Source organism: Bos mutus, chromosome 3 (assembly GCF_027580195.1).
Source record: "Bos mutus isolate GX-2022 chromosome 3, NWIPB_WYAK_1.1, whole genome shotgun sequence".
NCBI classification, from domain to species: Eukaryota; Metazoa; Chordata; class Mammalia; order Artiodactyla; family Bovidae; genus Bos; species Bos mutus.
This window is the reverse complement of record NC_091619.1, coordinates 85,417,645-85,443,028: the sequence shown is the minus strand read 5'-3', so window position 1 is coordinate 85,443,028 and position 25,384 is coordinate 85,417,645. Positions and strand designations below refer to the sequence as shown.

The following is a 25,384-nucleotide window of genomic DNA, read 5'->3' as shown; positions in this document are numbered from 1 at the left end:
TACTAATAGCTCTCAAAACCTTAACTGGTAGCGCTCTATGAGGGCTGCTACACTATATCCAAATGGTTAAGTGAGAGCCCCTCCTTCTTCCTTCCTCTCTTCCTTTCTCTGACAAAAGAATGTCAGCATTTCCCCCTCAGTAACTTCACTATCAGAATCCTCTCTGCCCTCCCATCACCATGAGCAAGACTTCTAGAGAAAGAAGCATTTCCTCATCACCAAAATTATTGGGAGGGGGCCTTGATTCAGAGAAAAAAAATAGAGGAAAAAAAAAAAGAGTTCAAACAGAAGTAATCCTTACTTGAGTTTCAGTGTAATTATTAAAGAATTATACTCAAGCAACAGGATCATCAAGCATTTCAACAGAGAAACAGCTTCCAGTTATCTTCCTTATGACTTAATCTTCTGATTCCATTACACAAAATGCTATCTACTGATAAATGGTGGAAAACCTGCATTACCTTCTTTGACTTCCCAGCACATGAACGATAAAAATAAAATTCAAAATATGAGATTCTGTAACTTAAGCAATAACCATTTTTTCTCTTTCCCTTTAAGAACTTTTATTTCAATACAAATGAAACCAAATGATACAATAACACTGAATAAAAGATTTAGTTATTCAATTTCCAAAGCAATTTGTCTCAAAGAATTTTACAGATTAGATTTAAACAGCACCCAGATGGCACTCTGATGGGTGCTCCACAAATCACTGAATATACACAAATAACAGATTGTTCCTAAATAACCAAACCTCCCAGGACAAGATGTAAAGATGTAAAATAAAATAATCACAGCCAGGAAAGCAAATATTAAGACTGCAAGACCTCCTTTCAATAGTGTACTGTTTTGAGCAAGATGGAGGACCCCACAAATTTTATCAGATGACTATCATTATGCATAAAGAAAAAGTTAACAAACACCTATTAAAACTGTCCTTTCAATATTTACCAGGTAATACTAGCTTAGCTGGAATGAGGTGGTGGGAGAAATTAGGCAGCTTCTGCCAACCCTGTATCCATAAAAGTTTACAGGTTTTAAGAGCTCCCCAAGAGTGCTGATGAACCTATTTGCAGGAAAGGAATGAAGACAGAAAAGGACTTCTGGACACAGGTGGGGAAGCAGAGGGTGGGAAGAGTTGAGAAAGTGGCACTGACATATATATACTACCACGTGTAAAACAGATAACTAGTAGGAAGCTGCTATACAATACAAGGAGCCCAGCCTGGTGTTCTGTGATGACCTAGAGGGGTGCGATGGGACGGAGAGGGAGGCTCAAGACGGATAGGATATACGTATAATTATGGCTGATTCACGCTGTCGTACAGGAGAGACCAACACAACACTGTAAAGCAATTATCCTCTAAAAAAAAAAAGTTCCCCATCGAAACGTAAACATTTGGGGAAAGGAAGAATCATCCAGTGAGTACACCACTGTCACTATGAGAGACAAAAGGAACATCTGAAGGTAAACAACAGAAGGAAAGAAAGGGTTGTGACTGGGTTTTCTCTCTGTAGCAACAATAAAGATGCCAAAAAAATTATGTTCGCCAGAAGCTGCCAAGCCCTTCCTACCCATCCATCTCCATCATTTAAGAGAAGCAGTATTTTCTAATTTAAATGCCTATTATTAAGAGTATCCACTACAAATGAGAAAATGTAAGACACTAAAACATAGTAGCCATGTGTCATGGTAAGGATAAAATATGAAAAGATTTCTGATTTTTTTTTTCTTTACAGTAATATTAAAATATCCGCACCACAAGCTATTGCAAATTCAAGTTTTTGTCTTGGACTTACCTCCTGCAGTTTAGACTGTATCCACTGGCCCAAAAGTGCCAAACTATCTCGAGGACAAATGGCCCAAATCGTCGTAAGAAAAATCAGACCTAGGAAATCCAGTAAATGAACCAAGCTAGCCTTTTCTGCCTGAGAAAAATCAAAACAATAAATTATACTTAATAAATTCAGACAGGCTTACATTTTCTAGTTCACTGTGTGTAACCACATTAAATAATTACATGTGTTTAACTGAACTTCGCCAAGTAAGACTGCAAGTTCTCTTCCTTCTGTGAGCTTTATCCTTCCTGTCTCTTGCTTACACATTATGTATTCATTTACTCATACAACTAATATCTGCTTCAACTATTACCACTATTCAGATATAATGACAGGTTCATTAACCTACAGAGTCTTATATTAACAAGCATACTAATTTTGTAAAATATGTACAATCGTTTCCTATTTTATAGATAAACTAGGATGAAGAGAGGTTAAAAGAGTTGCCCAAATTCACATAGCTGCTAGTAAAAAGAACAAGGAATCAAACCCAGGAAGTTAGTTTCTAATATTGTCGCTAAATCTTTTTTAAAAATCAAATAAATGTGTTTATTATGCTTTTACTTTTAGACAGAGACCAAACACTATTGAACATATGAAGAAGTTAAAACAAGAACAATTCAGGAAAATATTGGAAATTATTTTAAATAAAAATCTTTTGATTTCATGAGCTAATATATGAAAAGTCAAGCAAGTTTGAAATTTTATCAGTCTGATATTGCCCACCAAGAAATTTAGTTACAAGATTTTTTTGTATTTACTTATAGCAGTAACCAAAAAAAGTTCTAAAGTGGTTGTTTTGAATAGCGATATCTAAATATAAGTTTAAGGCACTGGACTGTTCACCGCTCCCCACTATTGTTGATTAATAAATGTTACTGTCAGGCTGACACTGACAATACAGGAAACATTACTTGAGTGTATAAAACATGGCTGACAACTAAAAATAACCACCTAGAATACTTCTTAATACAAACTGCCCTCACTAAGCAATTTTTGCTTCATTATAAGAACTGAGAGTCATGAAAAACAATTACGGAATTATTTTAGCACTAGAAAATACAAGTCCAAGTGATGAAGTCATTATAGAAGAGAAAATCCTTGTAATTACTAAAGAATATAATTGCTATTACATAATCTTAGAAGACTAAAAAAAAATTTTTAAATCCATATTTGTGGAATAACAAAAACAACATAAAAGGCGAGATCAAATAAAAATGGAGACTCCTGAAAGAGAAAACATAGTACAGACAATGGCTAAGACGCCTAACAAAGAAATATTAATAACTATTTCCTATTTTTGAGCCTGCTATTTGCTTTTTATGTCTCATCTAATTTTTGTTCTTGCAGAGACAGAGATGACAACATTATGCTGAATAACACATTGATCTAGATTCAGGAAAATTAATGTACTGAAATGAATACCTTTTAAAAGCTAAAAATGACCAAAATTGATTTTGCAGTTATGAAACCATTTCTAGAAAGATATAATGCATTTCAACTGTTTAGATTGATTCTTGCATGTATCTGTTTAAGGAAAAAAATTTTTTTTAATTTTCCTATAACTCAGAAGAAATAAAGGTAATAATTACTATTTGTACTCCAGAAGAGCACAACTTTGGCCTACCTCATCTTATTAATACTCTAAGGAAAAGACAGAATTTGAGATGACTTTTAGAAGGATTAATAACATTATCTTTTCCACTTGAAGTTAATATTACTTGCATTTCTGATACAACATTTTACAATCCTTTCAGTATTTACCTTTGTGCTTTTAATTAGAAAATATACCTTTTCTACTCATGCGGACAAATGAGCCATGTACATTTTTAGTGCATCAAAATAAAAATATGAATAAACAAATATTTTTCTAGATTCATACCAAGTCAAACAGATGTGTATATTCACAAGAGCATTAATCAACCTATATTGTATGATAAATTGACCTGAAAATAACCAGGTAACTGTGGTAACAGAAAGCAGTGCTGGACTTGCAAAGACAAAGCCTTGATTAAAGTTCCAATTCTGCCAGTTTGTCAGATTAGTCATTTCATTTAAGGTCTTCTTAAATGTTAGTGTTCTTGTATATAACATAAGGATATTAAATACCTACCTCATGAGGACAGTATTAAAATTATTAATGAGAAGGCATATATTAAAAAGCTGAGTAAACTGTAAAATAGCAAGGTATCATCATTATTACTTTGCATTCATTATATATAGCATATCATTCTAGACATTTTCATTATATACAGCATATCATTCTAGACATTTTCCAAGATGCTCTAAGTTATTCTCTGAAAAGCAAGAAAACTGACTTACCACTTAAATAGTAATATCACTTTCCTACAGTTAATTTTCTGACTAGATTGTAAGTATGTTAATAATTATGGAAAGTTTAAAATCTAATTTGAAATAATTAGATGTTGAGAATAATTACTTCTTACCAAAAAAGACAGGTGATAAAAACAGTATTTAAGAGAAACACTAATTATTCAGAATCAAACACTAAAGACCATAGAAATTCTCAAAATTAGCCAGTCATACTTTTTGAGGCAACAGAATAAGTCAATTACTAAAAACTAAAATACCATCAATTTAAAAAAACTGAAAAGATGCAGTTCTCTAAAAGATTTAATTTGCTAACTTCAAAGGAGTATTTCAATAACTGAACATTCACTTCAGATACTTACAGCATGCTCAAGTACTGCATGTGCTATTTCATGGCCCAGAAGGAAGGAAAGCTGATGAATATCAGTCACGCTATTTAAAAGTCCAGTGAAGACGAACACTTGTCCATTCTGCACCATAATGAAAATAATGCAAGCAATGAGAACACCATTTAAAAAAAAAACAAACAAATAAGGACATTAAATTTAACAATTAAAAATTAGGCTGGGTAACATTTACTTACTGGAAGTACAAAGGCATTTATATCTGGGGAATCAACCACATGGATAATCCAATTGATCTCAGAGATCCCTGGAATATCTTGATTGCATTCAATTAAATGATGAACCACTGCTTTAACAGCCACATATCGGGCGTCTTTCTCAGTTAGCATATCATTTTTAAATTCTTCCATCCACTGAAAGGTTAAAAAGAAAAGTAGTCTCTAAGAGAGTGCTAGCTCTACAAAATGTTTATATTGCTTTTATTGTTGTTGGTTTAGTCACTAAGTTGTACCCGACTCTTGGCGACCCCATGGATTGTAGCCCACCAGGCTCCTCTGTCCATAGGATTTCCCAGGCAAGAACACTGGAGCGGGTTGTCATTTCCTTCTCCAGGAGATCTTTTCAACCCAGAGATGGAACCCTCATCTCCTGCAATGGCAGGTTTCTTTACCACTGAGCCACTGCTGCTGCTGCTAAGTACCATCAGTCGTGTCCAACTCTGTGCTATCCCATAGACGGCAGCCCACCAGGCTCCCCTGTCCCTGGGATTCTCCAGGCAAGAACACTGGAGTGGGTTGCCATTTCCTTCTCCAGGAGATCTTTTCAACCCAGAGATGGAACCCTCAACTCCTGCAATGGCAGGTGGATTCTCTACCACTGAGCCACTAGGGAAGCCTTTATTTTAAGGAGTGATTTATATGCACTATGTTGTTGAATACTTTAATTTTTAAATATGGAAAAATCTGCATATAGTAAATACTCAAATTTTTCAAATTTGAATTATTTATGCAAAGGCAAAAATTTGGCTTTTCACAAATGGAGTAAGTTCTAATAACTTAAGATTTTTCCTATAAATTGGTTGAAATAAAAATTTCATTCATCTTTTCTATTAGCTTATAAACAAATAAAATGCTTAAATATTATTTCTACTTTCCTAAATATTTTAGAAAACAAAGCATTTCCTAGAGAACATAAAGATTTTATATAAGAAAGCAAAACACACAAAAAATTACTATATAGCAGAAACTAACACAACACTGTAAACCAACTATACTCCAATAAAAATTAATGAAAACTTTCTTTCATAACATAAAACACCCTATGCTTAATAAGAAAGCTAAACTTCTACCAGAAAAAGGACAACATTTCATTAATTTTAAAATGTCTTATTCACACCGACTGAAAGGAAATTACTGAAACTGTAGAACTAATGAGCATATCATTTTCTTTTTACTGTGTTAAGACTAACCACCATACAAAGACATTTTTTCTGAAGCTATATGCATGAGAGATTCTTCCAAGTATACTTTGAAAAATTTTGCTGTTCCAGTCGCTCAGTTATCTCTGACTCTGTGACCCCACGGACTGCAGCACACCAGGCTTCCCTGTCCTTCACAATCTCCCAGAGCTTGCTCAAAATCATGTCCATTCAGTCGGTGATACCATCCAACCATCTCATCCTCTGTAGTCCCCTTTTCCTCCTGCCTTCCATCTTTCCCAGCATCAAGTCTTTTCCAGTGAGTTGGCTCTTCGCATCAGGTGACCAAAGTATTGGAGCTTCAGCATCAGTCCTTCCAATGAATACTCAGGATTGATTTCCTTTAGGATTGACTGGTCTGATCTCCTTGCAGTCCAAGGGACTCTCAAGAGTCTTCTCCAACACCAGAGTTCAAAAGCATCACTTCTTTGGCACTTAGCTTTCTTTATGGTCCAGCTCTCACATCCACACACAACTACTGGAAAATTCATAACTTTGACTATACGGACTTTAGTCAGCAAAGAGATGTCTCTGCTTTTTAATGTGCTGTTTAGGTTGGTCATAGCTTTTCTTCTAAGGAGCAAGTGTCTTTTAATTTCATGGCTGCAGTCACCATCTGCAGTGATTTTAGAGCCAAAGAATATAAAGTCTGTCACTGTTTCCTTTGTTTCCCCATTTATTTGCCATGAAGTGATGGGACCAGATGCCATGATCTTAGTTTTTTAAATGTTGAGTTTCAAGTCGGCTTTTTCACTCTCCTCTATCACTTTCATCAAGAAACTCTTTAGTTCCTCTTTGCTTTCTGCCATAAGGGTGGTGTCATCTGCATATCTGAAGTTACTGATATTTCTCCCAGCAATCTGGATTTCAGCTTGTTTTGGTCTACTCCAGAATTTCTCATGATGTATTCTGCATAGAAGTTAAATAAGCCAGGTGATAATATACAGCCTTGACGAACTCCTTTCCCAATTTGGAACCAGTCTGCTGTTCCATGTCCGGTTCTAACTGTTGCTTTTGACCTGCATACAGATTTCTCAGGAGGTAGGTAAGGTGGTCTGGCATCCCATCTCTTTAAGAATTTTCCACAGTTTGTTGTGATTCACACAGTCAAAGGCTTTAGAGTAGTCAATGAAGCAGATGTTTTTCTGGAACTTTCTTGCTTTTTCGATGATCCAACAGATGTTGGCAATTTGATTTCTGGTTCCTCTGCCTTTTCTAAAACCAGCTTGAATATCTGGGAGTTCTCGGTTCACGTACTTGAAGCCTGGCTTGGAGAATTTTGAGCATTACTTCACTAACATGTGAAATGAGTGTGATTGTGTGGTAGTTTGACCATTTTTTGGTATTGCCTTTCTTTTGGATTAGAATAAAAACTGACTTTTTCCAGTCCTGTGGCCACTGCTGAGTTTTCCAAATTTGCTGGCATACTGAGTACAACACTTTCACAGCATCATCTTTTAGGATTTGAAATAGCTCAACTGGAATTCCATCACCTCCACTAGCTTTGTTCATAATGATGCTTCCTAACGCCCACTTGACTTTAGACTCCAGGATGGCTGGTTCTAGGTGAGAGATCATACCATCATGGTTATCTGGGTCATGAAGATCTTTTTTGTATAGTTATTCTATGTATTCTTACCACCTCTTCTTAATATCTTCTGCTTCTGTTAGGTCCATGCCATTTTTGTTCTTTATTGTGCCCAGCTTTGCATGAAATGTTCCCCTGGTATCTCTAATTTTCTTGACGAGATCTCTAGTTTTTCCTATTCTATTGTTTTCCTCTATTTCTTTGCATTGATTGCTGAGGAAGGCTTTCTTATCTCTCCTTTCTATTCTTTGGAACTCTGCATTCAGAGGGGTATATCTTTCCTTTTCTCTTCTGTCTTTCGCTTTTCTTCTTTCCTCAGCTATTTGTACTGAGAAGGCAATGGCACCCCACTCCAGTACTCTTGCCTGGAAAATCCCATGGACGGAGGAGCCTGGTAGGCTGCAGTCCATGGGGTCGCTAAGAGTCGGACACGACTGAGCGACTTCACTTTCACTTTTCACTTTCATGCATTGGAGAAGGAAATGGCAACCCACTCCAGTGTTCTTGCCTGGAGAATCCCAGAGACGGGGGAGCCTGGTGGGCTGCCGTCGATGGGGTTGCACAGAGTTGGACACTACTGAAGCGACTTAGCAGCAGCAGCTATTTGTAAAGTTCCTCAGACATCCATTTGAAAATTAAGGATGTTCTGAAACTACTAAATTTCCAAAAAAGTGTAATTTCTTTCATATATGAATTAAGAAGTCTGTAACCTTGATAATACATTACAAACAAGATTTTACAGAATATGAATTTTAAAATCTTTACATAGTATTTTCTAAAAGCACAAGTCACCAATGTAAACTGTCTTAAAAGAACACTACTGAAGTAGATACAACAAGATTATATGTAATTACAGTACTTTATAATAATCCCATAAGAATATGTGCTTGAATTTTCATATCAAGCAGGTATTACATGCATAGGCTAAAAATAAGTTAAAAATATATGTACATGTATGTAATTTTTTTTAACTTCTTAGTGATATAAATGGTAGAACATACACTAATTTAACACTAGGCCTTTATCAACCTTAATAAAACACTTTTGTCAAACTTGCTTCTGACTAGACTATTCTAAGAAACATCTCAAATCTCTGTATAACCTGTATAAAAGAGATTGGTCTTATCTTTATTAAGAACAATCGAACAATCTTTTTAGTGAAAAATCTGTTATTTCTTTTTTATGGTAACTTTCCACTGACAAACTCAGAAGCTCAATATTATAAAATATATAAATATTTTTATATATCAATAAAAATAAATAAGTATTTTTATATATTAATAAAAATATTGATATATAAAAATCTAACCACAGCAAAGTTGTCAAGTGAGGCTATAAATTCAACAAATATTAATTTAGCATATATAGCACACATTGGAGATATTGTGGGTTCAGTTCCAGTTCTCAATATCTTTGCTGAGATATTCACCACAAAGTGCATGTCTTAGTAAAGCGAGTCACAAGAATTTTCAGTTTCCCACTGTTTATTGTGTGCATGTACACACCTTAAAGAACACTTTATAGCTTAAAAAAAATGTTAAGCATCACCTAGGCCTTGGGAGAGACATAATCTCTTTTGCCTAACAAATAATAATGAAAAGACTCAAAATACTGCCTCACTGAAAAGTGACACAAATAGGAAGTGAGCAAATGCTGCTGGAAAAATGGAGCCGACAGACTTGCTTGACACAAGGTTGCCACAAACCTCCTAAGTTTAAAAATGCAGTATCTGCAAAGTGCAATAAAGCAAATCACAATAAAATGAAGTGTGTATACCGTATGTGTGCTAAGCATGAGGGACAGAAAGATGATCTGCCCTCAAGGAACTCACTAAGGGTGTAAGATGTTCACTTGAGTTACTATACTTTCCAAGGAGTTAAGGCTTCTGAAATCCAACTTTATTTTGTATTCAAAGAATATAGTTTTTAAAAAACTTTTAAAAAGAACATAATAAACTGTGGCAACCTGGTGGCCCAGTGATTGAGAGTCTGCCTGCCAATTGCAGGGGACATGGGTTCGATCCCTGGTCTGGAAAGATTCCATACACTACGAGGCAGCTAAGCCCATGGCCACAACTACAGAAGCCTGTGCTCTAGAGTCCAGGAGCTCCAACTATTGAGCCCACACAGCAACCGCTGAAGCCTGTGCACCCACAGCCTGTGCTCCACAACCAGAGAAGCCACCTCAGTGGGAAGCCTGCACACTGCAACTAGAACGTAGCTCCCACTTGCTGCAACTGGAGAAAGCCCTCATGCGGCAGTGAAGGCCCAGGGAACCAACAGATGATTAGATTTTTTTTTTTTTAATGAAAAAGAAAATATATACATAATAAACTGCCCCAATTGATGTTTAGGGGATGGGGAACTATGTTATTCTACTTAATTTTCAAGATACAAAAATTCAAATTATAGATCTATTTGTTAAAAAAAAATACATAGTAAGCATACTTTGTACACTGTACCAGTACTTAAAATAAAATGATAAACAGAAAAAACAGGCTCTTTGAACCCCTGGAGTTAGTCTAGCAAGGGAGACAGATCAGCAAATAGATAATTATGCAAATAATTATGATGCTTCTACCCTCATGATAAGTGGTTTTTAAAAGGAAAGTACAGTATGCAAAGAGAAAATAAAAGTAGGATACCTAGCCCCAATATAGCCAAGCAGTGATCAAGCTACAAATGACTGATTCATAATGCAGTCTGTTATGAAGGATGCCCCCCAGGGCCTAACACAGCCTCACTGCTTAACCCAGTCGGGATAATCGAGGAAGGCTTTCCTGAGAAAGTGACATTTAAGGTGACATGTTGCAATCAGGAATTGGCTGGGTGGTTGTGAGGAAAGGCAATGTAGATGGCAGAAATACAAAGCATGAAAGGTCTGAGACTTTTTGGAAAAAAGGCTAATTCCCCATCAGAAATTAAAATTAAAAAGTAGTGCATTGTTCATGTTTAAGAAACTTTCCTGCTTTGAATATTATATCAAGCAATCTAATTAAAAAATGAGTCTTTCTACTTACTGCTTCATATTCCAGTTCTGATAAAAGTCTGAAATGTTCTTTCCCCAATATCAGTAGCTTGCTCCTTCCTGTGACTGGACTCACTTCCAGATGTGTAAAATAAAACACTACAAAAAGCAATCCAAAACTACTCAAGCCAAGGAAGAGCTTCCATTTATTCTTCCTTAAACTTTCTTTAAATAGTTCCTTCTTGTTAGGAGGAAGTGCCTGCCACCATTTTCTTATGCCCCTAGAGCAAAAAGAAAAATTCTGATAACAAAAAGTTCTGATAACAAAATCAGTACATACCACCAAAACTTTATGCTTATGCTAAAATTTTGTCATCAAAGGCTTGAATTTTCATATATCTCTGTATAGATGGGTTTTTTTCCAGTTTATAAAATTCTTAGCCGAATGATAAAAAAGCAATCAATTATACAGAGCTATAGTTAAAAATTCTAATGTTCATTTGAATTTTCTTCTTCGGTTATTTTAAACGAGCTAAGTGAGAAGTTGTTTTACTCTACCATTAGTTCACATTTATTGACTAATGAGCACATTCAAGGTACTCTTCTAATTGCTGTACATATGTCATCTCATTTAATCTTCATAATAACCCTGTTACAGAAGAGAAAACTGAGGCATAGAGAAGTTAAACAACTTATCCAAGGTCACAGAGTTAATAAGAGGAAAATCAGGAAGGCAATGTGATAATAGGGATGAACTGCGCAAATAAACAACTGAAGGCTTATGGTACAATGAATCTTCACCTTTAACCACCAGTCCCCCCACTGCTCATCAGACATCAGACATCTGGCACAATCTGCCAGTACTTCAGTCAGATGCAAGGGAAACTATCTCAGCACTGATTTTAGAAACAAATATTGCACAGTAGCAGAAACTCCACTAAGCTACAGAGAACACGACAAAGGAGAGGTAATAAGAGCACAGGCACTGTAAACACAGAAATCAGAGATTTTATGATAACATCTGAGGAGGTCCAACTCTACCAGGCAACAACGTTCTCTGCTGCTTCCTAGGATTCACAGACATTGTGACAACCAGTAATGTTTTCAGTAGCTTCCTGGGTGGCCCAGTGGTACAGAACCTGCCTGCCAAAGTAGGAGACCCAGATTCAATCCCTGGGTTTGGAAGATCCCCTGGAGAAGGAAATGGCAATCCACTCCAATACTCTTGCCTGGGAAAACCCATGGACATAGGGGCCTGGCGGGCTACAATCAACAGGGTCGCAGAGTTGGACACGACTTAGCAACTAAAAATAATGCTGTTTTCAGTACCTGAACAAAAAATTTCCCCCATGAGTTCATCTGTGAAATTACAACAAATATTTAAAATATATACATCATTCTCTAGACAAAATTTATTCTATAAAACAATTTAGGTTATTTTAGTCCTGCTAAGTGATATACCTAAAAGGCCCTTAAAGTGTTTCAACCTAAAAAGACTTAGATCAAGCTATGAAGTATACTTATTTCCAATTTAAAAATTTATGACACCATTATTTAAAATGTATGAAAACATAACCTAAAACAAAATGTCAGGTGATTTATAATGGTAATAACAAAAAGTTAAATAATTTAAAAGAGGAAAAAGATCTATCAGCCCAAGAGCCTGGGCTGAGTTGTGACAAAGATTCTCTCCTGGACCAAACTCTACTTAGACGCCCATGAATGTTTTGACTTCGAGACTCCTGTGTTCATCTCTGCACAGGTCAGTTAAGTCAGAATCCCTCATCCTCCATATCTGATTACTCGTGATATCTAACCTGTTACTTATCGTTCATCATCTCCAAGGTCTGCTGCTGCTGCTGTTGCTAAGTTGCTTCAGTCGTGTCCGACTCTGTGCAACCCCATACACAGGCAACCTACCAGGCTCCCCAGTCCCTGGGATTCTCCAGGCAAGAACACTGGAGTGGGTTGCCATTTCCTTCTCCAATGCATGAAAGCGAAAAGTGAAAGTGAAGTCGTTCAGTCGTGTCCGACTCTTAGCGACCCCATGGACTGCAGCCTATCAGGCTCCTCCGTCCATGGATTTTCCAGGTAAGAGTACTGGAGTGGGGTATCCACTTCTCCAGTATCCCCCAGGTCAGTGGTCCCCAACCTTTCTGGCACCAGGGACTGGTGTTGTGGAAGACAATTTTTCCATGGACCTGGGGTGGTGGTGAGGGAATGGTTTCGGGATGATTCTTATAAGGAACACGCAACCTAGATCCCTCACATGCCCAGTTCACAGTAGGGCTCATGCTCCTATGAGAATCTAATCCTGCTGCTGATCCAATAAGAGGCAAAGCTCAAGCAGTAATGCACGTGATGGGGAGCAGCTGTTAAACACAGATGAAGCTTTGCTTGTTCACCCACGGCTCACCTCTTGCTGTGAAGTTGTGTTTCTGAACAGGCCATGGATAGGCACCATGGTTGGGTGGTATCTGATCACTCTCACCTATTTCGGCAGTAACTCTGATAGACCAGATTGAGTAGAATCCCTCCTGGCTCCTGATGTTTCCTCTGTAGTTTTCCATCTACCAACCATCACACTACCTGCACAGCCCATGGTGTATTCAAAACTGACTCTGGTTCTATACTGAGGTCTCTTTTCTCCTACCACAAAAGTTCTGAATAAAAGCTGGTTTTACTTCTTTGACTACTGCCTAACCCTAGCTTTCTTCGAAGTCATACTTAAATTGAGAGCTAAATTAACTGTGTATTTTCTGAGTGCCAAAGCTTAGTCATAAAGAACACAATAAATTAGAGTACAAGTTCTCGATTTTGGATAAAAAGAAAACTGGGTGGATAATTATGGAAGTAAAAAAGCTAGAAGGCACTTCATAGCTATCAAATATGAAATAAGTTTATAGGGAGACAATGCTTAACTTTACCTTTCTTCAATCTTCATGGAGCAAATAAGAGAAAACAAGATTAATTATGAGGGAGGAGTTTTAAGTTAAATACGAAGCATTATTTAGCTTTAAAAACATTAAATGCTATAAAGGATCACCAAAAGAAAATAAAGATTTGTTGGAAACAGAATAGAAAAATAAACAAATACTAATTAAGAGTTAACTTGGCTAGGAGTTCTTTCTTAAATGAGCAAAGTTCTTCAGTTTCATGATTCATTGCCTCAAATTTCATGAACTAAAAAGGAATGTTTTAAGTACGGTTCTTACACATGAACTGTAATAAATATTTTTGATTTTTGTAATTATAAGATCTTTAAAATAGTGTCTAGATAATATATATAAGAATAATTCTTACAGATCACATTTCTGTATTATATATGCAGCAAATGATTTCAAGATTATTAAGGCATATATATATATATATATACACACCAACTATTTAGAAACTGAACTGAGCTAATCATGGGAGGGAAATCTACCAATTTTTCTTTAAAAGTACAGTTTTACAAACTTTTAATATAAAAGCTTATATTTTGAAAAGCATTTTACCTGCCCACAATGATTGCAAGCAGTTTCTGCACTGGCTTAAGAATCATCAACAACAGAGGAGCAGGAGCAGCTTGGCACCGTGGAGAAGTGTGGAAACTCCTGATGTCTCTTGTGGGTAAACAGTTCAAGGGATGCGACATTGAATGAGCAGGAACTACGGGAACATTCTTCATCGGTAGCTGTCTTGAAAAAGAGTCAGTCCATGCAGTACATTTTCGGCTAATCATCCAAATTTCCTTACTTCTGGAACTCAAAAGGCAGCCTTTTCTTTTGGTATTAAAAGTCCTATAGAAGAGAAAGTTTTCAGGCAAAGGAGTCCATCTATCACCGTGATTTACTCCCAGGCCCAGAGATTTATTTACTATATGGTTAATTTTCACTTGATGAAAGTCTCGTGAGGTTACAGCTTGTGTGTTACATTTTCTCCAGTTGGTCAGTAAATTAAATCGGAAGAAAAAACAGTTTCTAGCAGCAGACTGCAGTCCATAGATGAAGCTCATTTTTGTTTTACTTGATTATCTGGAACACAAAATATAAACTATAAATAATCCCAGCAAAATATTTATTACCAAACTGGAAATATAACACATTGAAAAGTTCTTCCTTCAACACGTCTCCAACCAAATTACCTTGGGTTTCTACTCACCACTCACGCAGCAATTCCTCTTAACAACAAAAACCAGAGGTTTTACTAACTTTTTTAAACTCAGCAACATGTACCTCCAATGTCCAACAAATCTGACCTTTTTGCTTCTTTTCATTTTTTTAATTTTAGTTGAAAGAAGTCTATTTTTATTTTAACAGCTAAATTATTTGGGGAACAAGAAATAGATTAAACAAAAACAAGACTGAAAGAAAGTGAAAGTCGCTCAGTCGTGTCCAGCTATTTGCAAATCCATGGACTTGTACACGGTCCATGGAATTCTTCAGACCAGAAAACTGGAATGGGTAGCCTTTCCTTTCTTCATGGGATCTTTCCAACCCAGGGATTGAACCTAGGTCTCCCACATTGCAGGGGGATTCTTTAACAGCTGAGCCACCAGGGAAAGTTTCAGTAATTGGTAGTAACCAGGTCAAAGAGCATTTAATGGAATACTAAAGTCTAACACAAAATGTATTTTTTAAAATACCAATTTGTTCCTTTCAAATATTATGCTGACACTTCTGATTCAGGTCAAGACAGAGGGAAAGGGACTTATCTTCTCACTGAAAACAACTGAAAGAACAGAATATGAAGACCTAAATAGACATTTTTCCAAAGAAGACATACAGATGGCCAACAAGCACATGAAAAGGTACTCAACACTGATGATTATTATTGTTGTTGTTCACTCAGTCACGTCCAACTCTTTGTGACCTCACGGACTGCAGCATGCCAGGCCTCCCTGCCCGTCACCATCTCCCAAAGTTTGCCCAAGTTCAAGTCCATTGTATCGGTGCTGCCATCCAGCCATCTCACCCTCTGACACCCTCTTTCCCTTCTACCCTCAATCTTTCCCGGCATCAGGGACTTTCCAATGAGTCAGCTGTTCACATCAGATGACCAAAATACTGCAGCTTTAGTATCAGTCCTTTCAACAAGGACCAATTATTATAGAAATGCAAATCAAAACTTCAATGAAGTATCACCATTCACTGCTCAGAATGACTATAATTAAGAAGTTCACAAACAATAAATGCTGGAGACAGTGTGGAGAAAAGGGAACCCTCCTACACTGTTGGTGGGAATATAAATGTTACAGTCACTATGGGAAAGAGTATGGAGCTTCCTTAAACTAAAAATAGAGCTACCATATGATCCAGCAATTCCACTCCTGGCTATTTATCCAGAAAAGAAAAAACTCTAATTGAAAAAAGATACATGCACCCCAGTGCCCACAGCAGCACTATTTACAACAGCCAAGTCACGGAAACAACCCAAGTGCCCATCAACAGATAACTGGCTTAAGAAGATGTGGTATATATATGTATACACAATGAAATACTACTCAGCCATAAAACAGAATGAAATACTGCCATTTGCAGCAACATGGATGAACCTACAGAATATTAGTGAAATAAGTCACACAGAGAAAGATAAATATTACATAACATCACGTATATTCAGAATCTTAAAAAAACAATACAGATGAGTCTATATACAAAACAAAAACATATTCACAGACACAGGAAACAAACTGAAGATTATTGGGGAGAGGAAAGGGGAGGAATAAATTATCAGTATGGGATTAACAGTTATAAACTGCCATACATAAAACAGATAATCAACAAAGACTTGCTATATAGTGCAAGAAATTACATTCAATATCTTGTAATAAACTACAATGGAAGGTAATCTGAAAAAAAAAATATACATATATAACTGAACCACTTTGCTGTATACCTGAAACTGACACAATATTGTAAATCAACTATACCTCAATAATTTTTAAAAAGAGTAAATAAAACAAAGGTTTCATGATAAATGCTGGGCTGGATGAAGCACAAGCTGGAATCAAGATTGCCAGGAGAAATATCAATAACCTCAGATATGCAGATGACACCACCCTTATGGCAGAAAGTGAAGAGGAACTAAAAAGCCTCTTGATGAAAGTGAAAAGGAGAGTGAATAAGTTGGCTTAAACTCAACATTCAGAAAACTAAGATCATGACATCCGGTCCCATCACTTCATGGGAAATAGATGGGGAAACAGTGGAACACTTTATTTTTCTGGGCTCCAAAATCACCGCAGATGGTGACTGCAGCCATGAAATTAAAAGACGCTTACTCTTTGGAAGGAAAGTTATGACACCTAGACAGCATATTAAAAAGCAGAGACATTACTTTGTCAACAAAGTTCTGTCTAGTCAAGGCTATCTTTCCAGTGGTCATGTATGTGAGAGTTGGACTGTGAAGAAAGCTGAGCGCCGAAGAACTGATGCTTTTGAACTGTGGTGTTGGAGAAGACTCTTGAGAGTCCCTTGGACTGCAAGGAGATCCAACCAGTCTATCCTAAACCAGATCAGTCCTGGGTGTTTATTGGAAGGACTGATGTTGAAGCTGAAATTTCAATACTTTGGCCACCTGATGCGAAGAACTGACTCATTTGAAAAGACCCTGATGCTGGGAAAAGATTGAGGGCGGGAGGAGAAAGGGACGACAGAGGATGAGATGGCTGGATGGTATCACTGACTCAATGGACATGGGTGTGGGTGGACTCTGGGAGTTGGTGATGGACAGGGAGGCCTGGCGTGCTGCCGTTCATGGGGTAGCAAAGAGTCGGACACGACTGAGCGACCGAACTGAAAACAAAGGTTGCACCATATGGACATTAGGCAATGAAGACCAGTCATCCCTGAGAGACAGGGAGAAAACAGATAAAGGAACCTCATGGCCACCCCAATCTCCTGCCTGGAGACCACTACGCAAAAAGGTAAAACCTAGCGCAGCCCAATGGTCCTCCAAAATCAAAGAGATGAAGATGGGAATTCAAGGATATTAAAGTAGTTATATACACTGCACATGTGTTAAATCTTAAAGGAAAGTTTGAGCATGTTATATAGAGACAAAGAATATAATTTTTCAAAAGACTGATATTGAATTTCCAGATAGGAAAACTATTAATACAATGTCTTAAATAAAAATTACCCTGGATGAGACTAACAGCAAATTAGACACTGTAGAAATAAAGACTTATGAACCTGAAATAACAATAAAACCCATCGAAAATCAAATGCAGAGAAAAAATAAACTGTAAGAAATGCATAAAGCATCAATGAGGTGTGGGATAACTCAAAAGGAGTAAATGGACTCCAAGAAAAGTGGGAAGGGATAGCACACAGGGAAAAACACTTGAAAAATAATGGCCAGAATTTTCTAGAGAATAGCAAGGAGAGATAAGAAAGCCTTCCTCAGTGATCAATGCAAAGAAATAGAGGAAAGCAATAGAATGGGAAAGACTAGAGATCTCTTCAAGAAATTCTAAGAGATACCAAGGGAACATTTCATGCAAAGATGAGCTCAATAAAGGACAGAAATGGTATGGACCTAACAGAAATAGAAGATATTAAGAAGAGGTGGCAAGAATATAAAGAAGAACTATACAAAAAAGATCTTCACAACCCAGATAATCACGATGGTATGATCACTCACCTAGCCAGACATCCTAGAATGTGAAGTCAAGTGGGCCTTAGGAAGCATCAGTATGAAAAAAGCTAGTGGAGGTGATGAAATTCCAGTTGAGCTATTTCAAACCCTAAAAGATGATGCTGTGAAAGTGCTGCACTCAATATGCCAGCAAATTTGGAAAACTCAGCAGTGGCCACAGGACTGGAAAAGGTCAGCTTTCATTCCAATCCCAAAGAAAGGCAATGCCAAAGAATGCTCTAACTACTGCACAATTGCACTCATCTCACACGCTAGTAAAGTAATGCTCAAAATTCTCCAAGCCAGGCTTCAGCAGTACGTGAACCATGAACTTTTAGATGTTCAAGCTGGTTTTAGAAAAGGCAGAGGAACCAGAGATCAAATTGCCAACATCTGTGGCATCATCGAAAAAGCAAGAGAATTCCAGAAAAACATCCCTTTCTGCTTTATTGACTATGCCAAAGCCTTTGACTGTGTGGATCACAACAAACTGTGGAAAATTCTGAAAGAGATGGTAATACCAGACCACCTGACCTGCCTCTTGAGAAATCTGTATGCGGGTCAGGAAGCAACAGTTAGAACCAGACATGGAACAATAGACTGGTTCCAAACAGGGAAAGGAGTACATCAAGGCTGTATATTGTCACCCTGCTTATTTAACTTATATGCAGAGTACATCATGAGAAATGTCTTGCTGGATGAAGCACAAGCTGGAATCAAGACTGCCAGGAAAAATATCAATAACCTCATATATGAAGATGACACCACACTTATGGCAGAAAGCAAAGAAGAACCAAAGAGCCTCTTGACGAAACTGAAAGAGGAGAGTGAAAAAGTTGGCTTAAAACTCAACATTCAGAAATCTAAGATCATGGCATCTGGCCCCATCACTTCATGGCAAACAGATGGGGAAACAATGGAAACAGTGACTGACTTTATTTTGGGGGGCTCCAAAATCACTGCATGTGATGACTGCAGCCATGAAATTAAAAGACACTTGCTCCTTGGAAGAAAAGTTATGACCAACCTAGACAGCATATTTAAAAGCAGACACATTACTTTGCCAACAAAGGTCTGTCTAGTCAAGGCTATGGTTTTTCCAGTAGTCACGTCTGGGTGTGAGAGTTGGACTATAAAGAAAGCTGAGTGCTGAAGAATTGGTGCTTTTGAACTGTGGTGTTGGAGAAGACCTTTGAGAGTAACTTGGATTGCAAGGAGATCCAACCAGTCCATCCTAAAGGAAATCAGTCCTGAATATTCACTGGAAGGACTGATGCTGAAGCTGAAACTCCAATACTTTGGCTACCTGATGCGAAGAAGTGACTCATTTGAAAAGACCCTGATGCTGGGAAAGGCTGAAGGTGGGAGGAGAAGGGGACAACAGAGGATGAGATGGTTGGATGGTATCACTGACTCAATGGACATGAGTTTGAGTAAACTCCAGGAGTTGTTGATGGACAGGGAGGCCTGGTGTGCTGCAGTCCATGGGGTCTCAAAGTCAGACACGACTGAGCGACTAAAGTGACTGACTGACTGAAAATTTTCCAAATTTTGATGAAAATTGTAAACCTGCAAATCAAGAAGTTTAACAAATCACACACACTGGAAACACAAAGAAAATTACTCCAAGGTATATAAAATTTCTTAAAACCAATGAAAGAGAAAATCTTAAATTTGACACCTTAGATTAAATGGACACATTCCCTGAAAAACACAAATTACCAGAGCTCACTCAAGAAGAAATAAATAACCTAAAGAACCTTATACACGATCTTTAAATTGAGTTTGTAGTTGAAAACCTTCCCACAATGAAAGTTTCAGAACGAAAAGGCTTCACTGGGGAATTCTACTAAGTATTTAAAGAAGAAATAACAATTCTATATAAACTCTTTCAGGAAATTAAAAAGGAATACTTTGCAACCCATTCCTTAAGACCAGCATCACCTGATAACAAAGACAGAAAAAAAAAGGATAATTACAAAAAGACCACAAAATAATAACCCTCATGAGTATAGATACAAAAATTCTTAATATTTTAGGAATTGTAACTCAACAATATATTAAAAAGACAATACATCATGACCAAGCAACATCTGTCCCAGGAATGTAAGGCTGAATAAAAATTCATACATCAAAGTAATTCACCCTAACTGAAAAAACACCACGTGATCATCTCAGAAGACACAGAAAAAGCATTTGATAAAACCCAACAACCAGGAGCTTCCCTGGTGGCTCAGTGATAAGGAATTCATCTGCCAACACAGGAGACATGGGTTCAATACCTTACCCAGAAGGATCCCACATGCCAAGGAGCAACAGAGGCTGCATGCCACAACTTCTGAGCCTGTGCTCCAGAGCCTGGGAGCCGCAACTTCTGAGCCTGTGCTCCAGAGCCTGGGAGCCGCAACACTGAGCCTGTGCTCCAGAGCCTGGGAGCCGCCAACACTGAGCCTGTGCTCCAGAGCCTGGGAGCCGCAACACTGAGCCTGCAGGCCCTAGAGCCCGTGCTCTGCAACAGAAGAAGCCACTGCAATGAGAAGCCCACACACTGCAACAAGAGAAGAGCCAGCCCTTGTTCACTGCAACTAGAATAAAACAACGAAGATCCAACACAGCCCCCAAAAAGGTCAACAACCAATCTTTTAAAAACACTCAGTAAACTAAGATATTTACAGGTATCTATATCCAACAGTGGAGAAGGCAATGGCACCCCACTCCAGTACTCTTGCCTGGAGAATCCCAGGGACGGGGGAGCCCGGTGGGCTGCCGTCTCTGGGGTCTCAAGAGTCGGACACGACTGAAGTGACAGCAGCAGCAGCAGCATATCCAACAGTATGTTTGCTGGTAAAGGATATACTTTCCTCCTAAGATCACGACCAAGGAAAAAGATGTCCACTCCCACCACTTCTATTCATTTTACTGGAGATGTTGGTGAGTGTGATTGAATTGAGTAAATATGTACATAAATGGCATCCAGATAAGAAATATATATCATCTTTATTCCTAGATAACATGACTGTCTATCCAAAATATCCAAAGAAATCTAGAAACCAAACCAAAAAAATAAATAAATAAAATAACTATTAGAATGAGCTTAAGGTGGCAGAATACAAGAGCAGTACACAAAAACAATTTTATTTCTCCATACTAGCAAGTGAGAGAAGCCAGACCCATACACAGGAAAAAACACTACTCTCCCTCCAAAAAACATACTCTATGATTCCAGCTTTATAATATTAACTGTAGAAAATGCAGACTAATTTATAGTTACAGAGAAATCAGAGGTTGGAGAGGTAAAGAGGGGCAAGAGGAGGAATTACAAAGTTTGGGGGACAATTAAAATGCTCACTATTGTGATTGTGTTGCTGATTTCATAAATATACACTAAGTCCAAACATATGCAGTTTAAATATGTCCAATTTACTGTGTATAAACTATACATTTAAGATATTTTTTAAAAGATACTAAAAAGAGGCAACCAAACACAATGTGTAAACTCTGATTAGATCCTACTTTGAAAGAAAAAAATTAGCCTTAGAAGACAATTGGAACTACTGGAATAATCTGAATATGAATTTGCTTTTAGATTCTTTTAGGTAAGTACTGCTTATTTTCTTAGTTGACAAAAGATGTGGTTATGGAGGTGAGTATCTTATACCTGAAATACTTGCTGAACACTCTCTTCATCATGAATGAAACTTCCAAATTTTATAATAAAATTACCTACATACATACACACAGGACACAAAGCTGATATACTAAAAATGGTAGCAATCTTTGTGTAAAGTGGTGGTTATATACGTGCCATTAAATTTGTTTTTCAGTTTTCTTTAGTGTTTCAAAATCTTCATAATAAAAATTGCATCTTCTGCATTGGCAGGCAGGTTCTTTACCAGCTGAGCCACTGGGGAAGCCCAATAAAACCTGAAGGTAAAAATACATAAATCTAATTCATCTAGGTTAATATACTATTATCTGGAAAGATGCTTCAGAACATCAATTTTCATAAATAGTATTATCTATATATCAAACTATTTGAATACTGTTCAACATTTTTACATACTTTATACATTCTGCCCTTGCATTAATGTATAATCTGAATAAAGAGCATGCTAAGCAAGTGTTAACTTCTAGTTAACCCTTTTTGAATTCCTACCAATTCTAAATCAGTAGAGTTGAAGCTGATATTGTATATAATAGTTTAATATTAATAACAAGATATTTTCTAGTTTTCTTCTCCTTTGAACCTAACTGAAAAGTGGTAAAATATTTTAGGCCTGGAAATCATTTTAAAATTAGTATTTGGGTAGCTAGGAAGATTCTTCATTGGCTAGGTGGTATGTGAGTTATGGACACAGCATAAAATTCAATCCCTGACCTCACAGAGGTTATAATCTAGTTGGGACTGGGGGGAAAGTACTTTAGTAAGACTATTAAAGGACAGTAAAACATGGCCTTAAGTGCCATACACTGTATGAATTTTAAAAAAGAAAGTATATCTTTGAGTAGCAAAATAGTTCAGGAAGGCAATTATTATGCACACCATTTGGGCAGATGCATAAAAAAAAATTTAAGATTTCAAATATGAAAGTGTACTTAAGGTTTATATATAGAACGTCTTCTACCAAAAGTCCAAACTGCAAAAACAAACATTCTCTTTTCATTACTCTGGGGGACCAGTTTCAGTCACTTATCAACCACACTCCCTTTTTCTAAGTACACTCTACAGCCTAAATTTGGGGCATAGGCCTAGACTGCCATGTTTGTCCCTTTTGATTCTGACCTCTGAATTATTTATTATTCATTCATACATTAAATATTTAATAAGTGCCTGCTACATGCCATACCACATACCTTTCTGAATGCCAGGGATACCACAGAAAACAAACCAGACAAAAATCACTACCTAATTTGCAAAAATAGTAAAGCTTAAAATATGGCAGTATACACAAATATAAATAAATCTAAAGGAATATACACCAAAGCATTCACAGTGGTTATCTGGAGTGGCAGGATGATGGTTGTAAGGATTCAGCATTCCCATCTTCTGTATTTCTGTGCTATTTACATTTTTACAGAATGTGTGACTACTGTTGTAAGCCTCAAGCCAATAAAGCCAACTGTATTTGTAATTTTCATTGGTTTCCATGCACTTCAATAAACTCCTACATATTGTAGACCGAACCCTGCAAATTACCACTTCCCACTATTTCTCCAGGCACCTTCCCCACCCTTTCTTCACCAACTCCTAAGTTCCAGACCCACGGATTTACTTACACCTCTCAGCAGAAAGAAAGAAAAAAACCTCTCATCTCTGTCTGCGCGTATCTATTTACACTGCTTAGCTCTGCTCATATGTCAAGCAAACTCCTGCTCATCACTCTCGACTTCCGTGAAATGTAAAGTGTTCTACTGACACAGAAGGTATAAGCAAAAACCCAACACCATACCTATTACACATACAAGCAAAAACACTATCATTTATATCACCGACAAGTGTCACTTAGAACAGAAATAGTGCCTGATAGTTTGTAATCCCTGCTTTATCCTTAAGAAAGGATAGAGAATGGGAGAAGGAGTCTATTTATACATTTTCAAAGAGCCAATGACTAGACTACACAGAGCAGAAGAATCCGGGCTTACATATCCTCTTCAAAGAACAGCAGCAGGTCAACAAACATAGCTGGCAAACTTCTAGGATTATTAAATTAATGATGTGAGGAAATTAAACAATTTGGATTGTTAGCCTCTAAGAACATTTCAGATCCTTAATTCTTTAAGTACCATCTCAGAATGCGCAAGTACAGCCCTCACTGGCACTCACAGCTGAAGCCTAGAAGACAGTTTTAACAACTCTGCTGAAAATGACTATTTCTTCTCTAGTTTCTATGGCAACAGCTGTCGGATCGGCAAAAATAGGACATGTACTTTAAAATAATCATTCAAGCAAAGTACACACATGATGGAAGGCTTAAAAAAATAATAATAAATAGGAAGGCAACAGACTTGGTTCTTAGGCTTCCAAATGTCAGCCTACATCCTTTCACCACAGCTGAGAATGATGGATACGAACCCAAATCCTTTTAGTGAGGATTTGATTGCTTTGGTTGGAGCCACTATAGCTGATCAATCCCTGAATTCTCAATGCAAGTATTTTCATTTCCCTGGACTAAAATTTCTCATGCACATTGTTAACTGTTGTTCCACATTACACAAACAAGAGACATTATTTAAAGAGCACAAAAAGTGATTTTTGTAGACAAGTTCATGAAGAAATTGTTTCAATACCCTACAGCTGTTCAGACAGGGAATTTCCTATTTTTCACTGGGCTTTAGGTAGGAAAACTTTTCTCTACTTTAAGAGTGAGGAAGTACAAGAGGTTTGAGTCTCAAGATGCCTAAATCGGTTGGAATCAGTTTTCCACAGGAGAAGGTGTTACTGTGAGCCATATTACGTTAATTAGAAACACAACTTTTAAAAAGGGACGCCTAAACGAGAAGGCTGGGAGAGGGAGGTTATCTTGCCGGAAATACAGCCACCTGTCTATTTGAACTCCCGCGCTACACGGCAGCGCCCTGGAGTCCCTGCAATTCACACCAAAAGGGGACCAGGCGGGAGAAGGAGGCTTTACTCCCACGTCCTCCTTTCCCCCTCGCCCCTCTTCCCCGACTCCACACGCCGCCCCCTCTATTCCCGCCCGGGCGCCCTGTCGTCCCTCCCCTACCCCAGGCCTCGCCATCCCCACCCCGCCGGGTACACAGGGTCCTCGCTCCGCACCCCAGCGCCCCTGAAAGCTCTCTCCAGCCCAACTCCAGTACTCTGTCCCCTCCCCGGGGCCCGGCCCACTCTATAGCAAAGGCGTCCCCACCAGGACAGACCCCAGCAGTAGCAAAAGCGAAGAGTCCGCCGACTCGACCTATGCGCACGCGCACACCTCCCCAGAGAAGCCCGGCCTCTTCACTTCCTGCCTTCGGCAAGGACCGGGACGCCTTTTGCTCCGCCCACACCGGGCAGTCAACACACCCGCCCAGATCGTCCTCCCAGAGGGCCGGGGTCCCGTGTGAACTATGGCGCTCTAGTGCCCCCGCGTGGCTGGAGGAGGGACGTGACTATGGGCTAGGCCGCTTGCCTAGGAACATCTTCACTAGTGTGATCCAGTCAAGGGTGTGCCTGCTGTAGATACGGCCTGCTGTGCTGGCCGAAAGGAAAGTGAT

The 25,384-nt window shown here is 37.9% G+C and overlaps 1 protein-coding gene across 2 annotated transcripts in view; it reads right to left on the bottom strand.

Moving 5' to 3' along the window:
• Nucleotides 1-25,144, bottom strand: part of OMA1 (OMA1 zinc metallopeptidase) — a 66,065-nt gene extending 40,921 nt beyond the window's left edge. The window contains exons 1-6 of one of the 2 annotated variants that reach the window (XM_005903325.3): nt 25,049-25,144; nt 14,044-14,562; nt 10,599-10,827; nt 4,754-4,927; nt 4,533-4,640; nt 1,801-1,929 (exon numbers count right to left, since the gene is read on the bottom strand). In XM_005903325.3, coding sequence (XP_005903387.1) covers nt 1,801-1,929; nt 4,533-4,640; nt 4,754-4,927; nt 10,599-10,827; nt 14,044-14,543 — 1,140 coding nt within the window. In that variant the 5' untranslated portion in view covers nt 14,544-14,562; nt 25,049-25,144. Of the gene's footprint in view, nt 1-1,800; nt 1,930-4,532; nt 4,641-4,753; nt 4,928-10,598; nt 10,828-14,043; nt 14,563-25,038 lie in introns of both variants that reach the window. The other variant, XM_070367955.1, reaches the window with a different exon arrangement.
• Nucleotides 25,145-25,384: the final 240 nt, after the last annotated feature.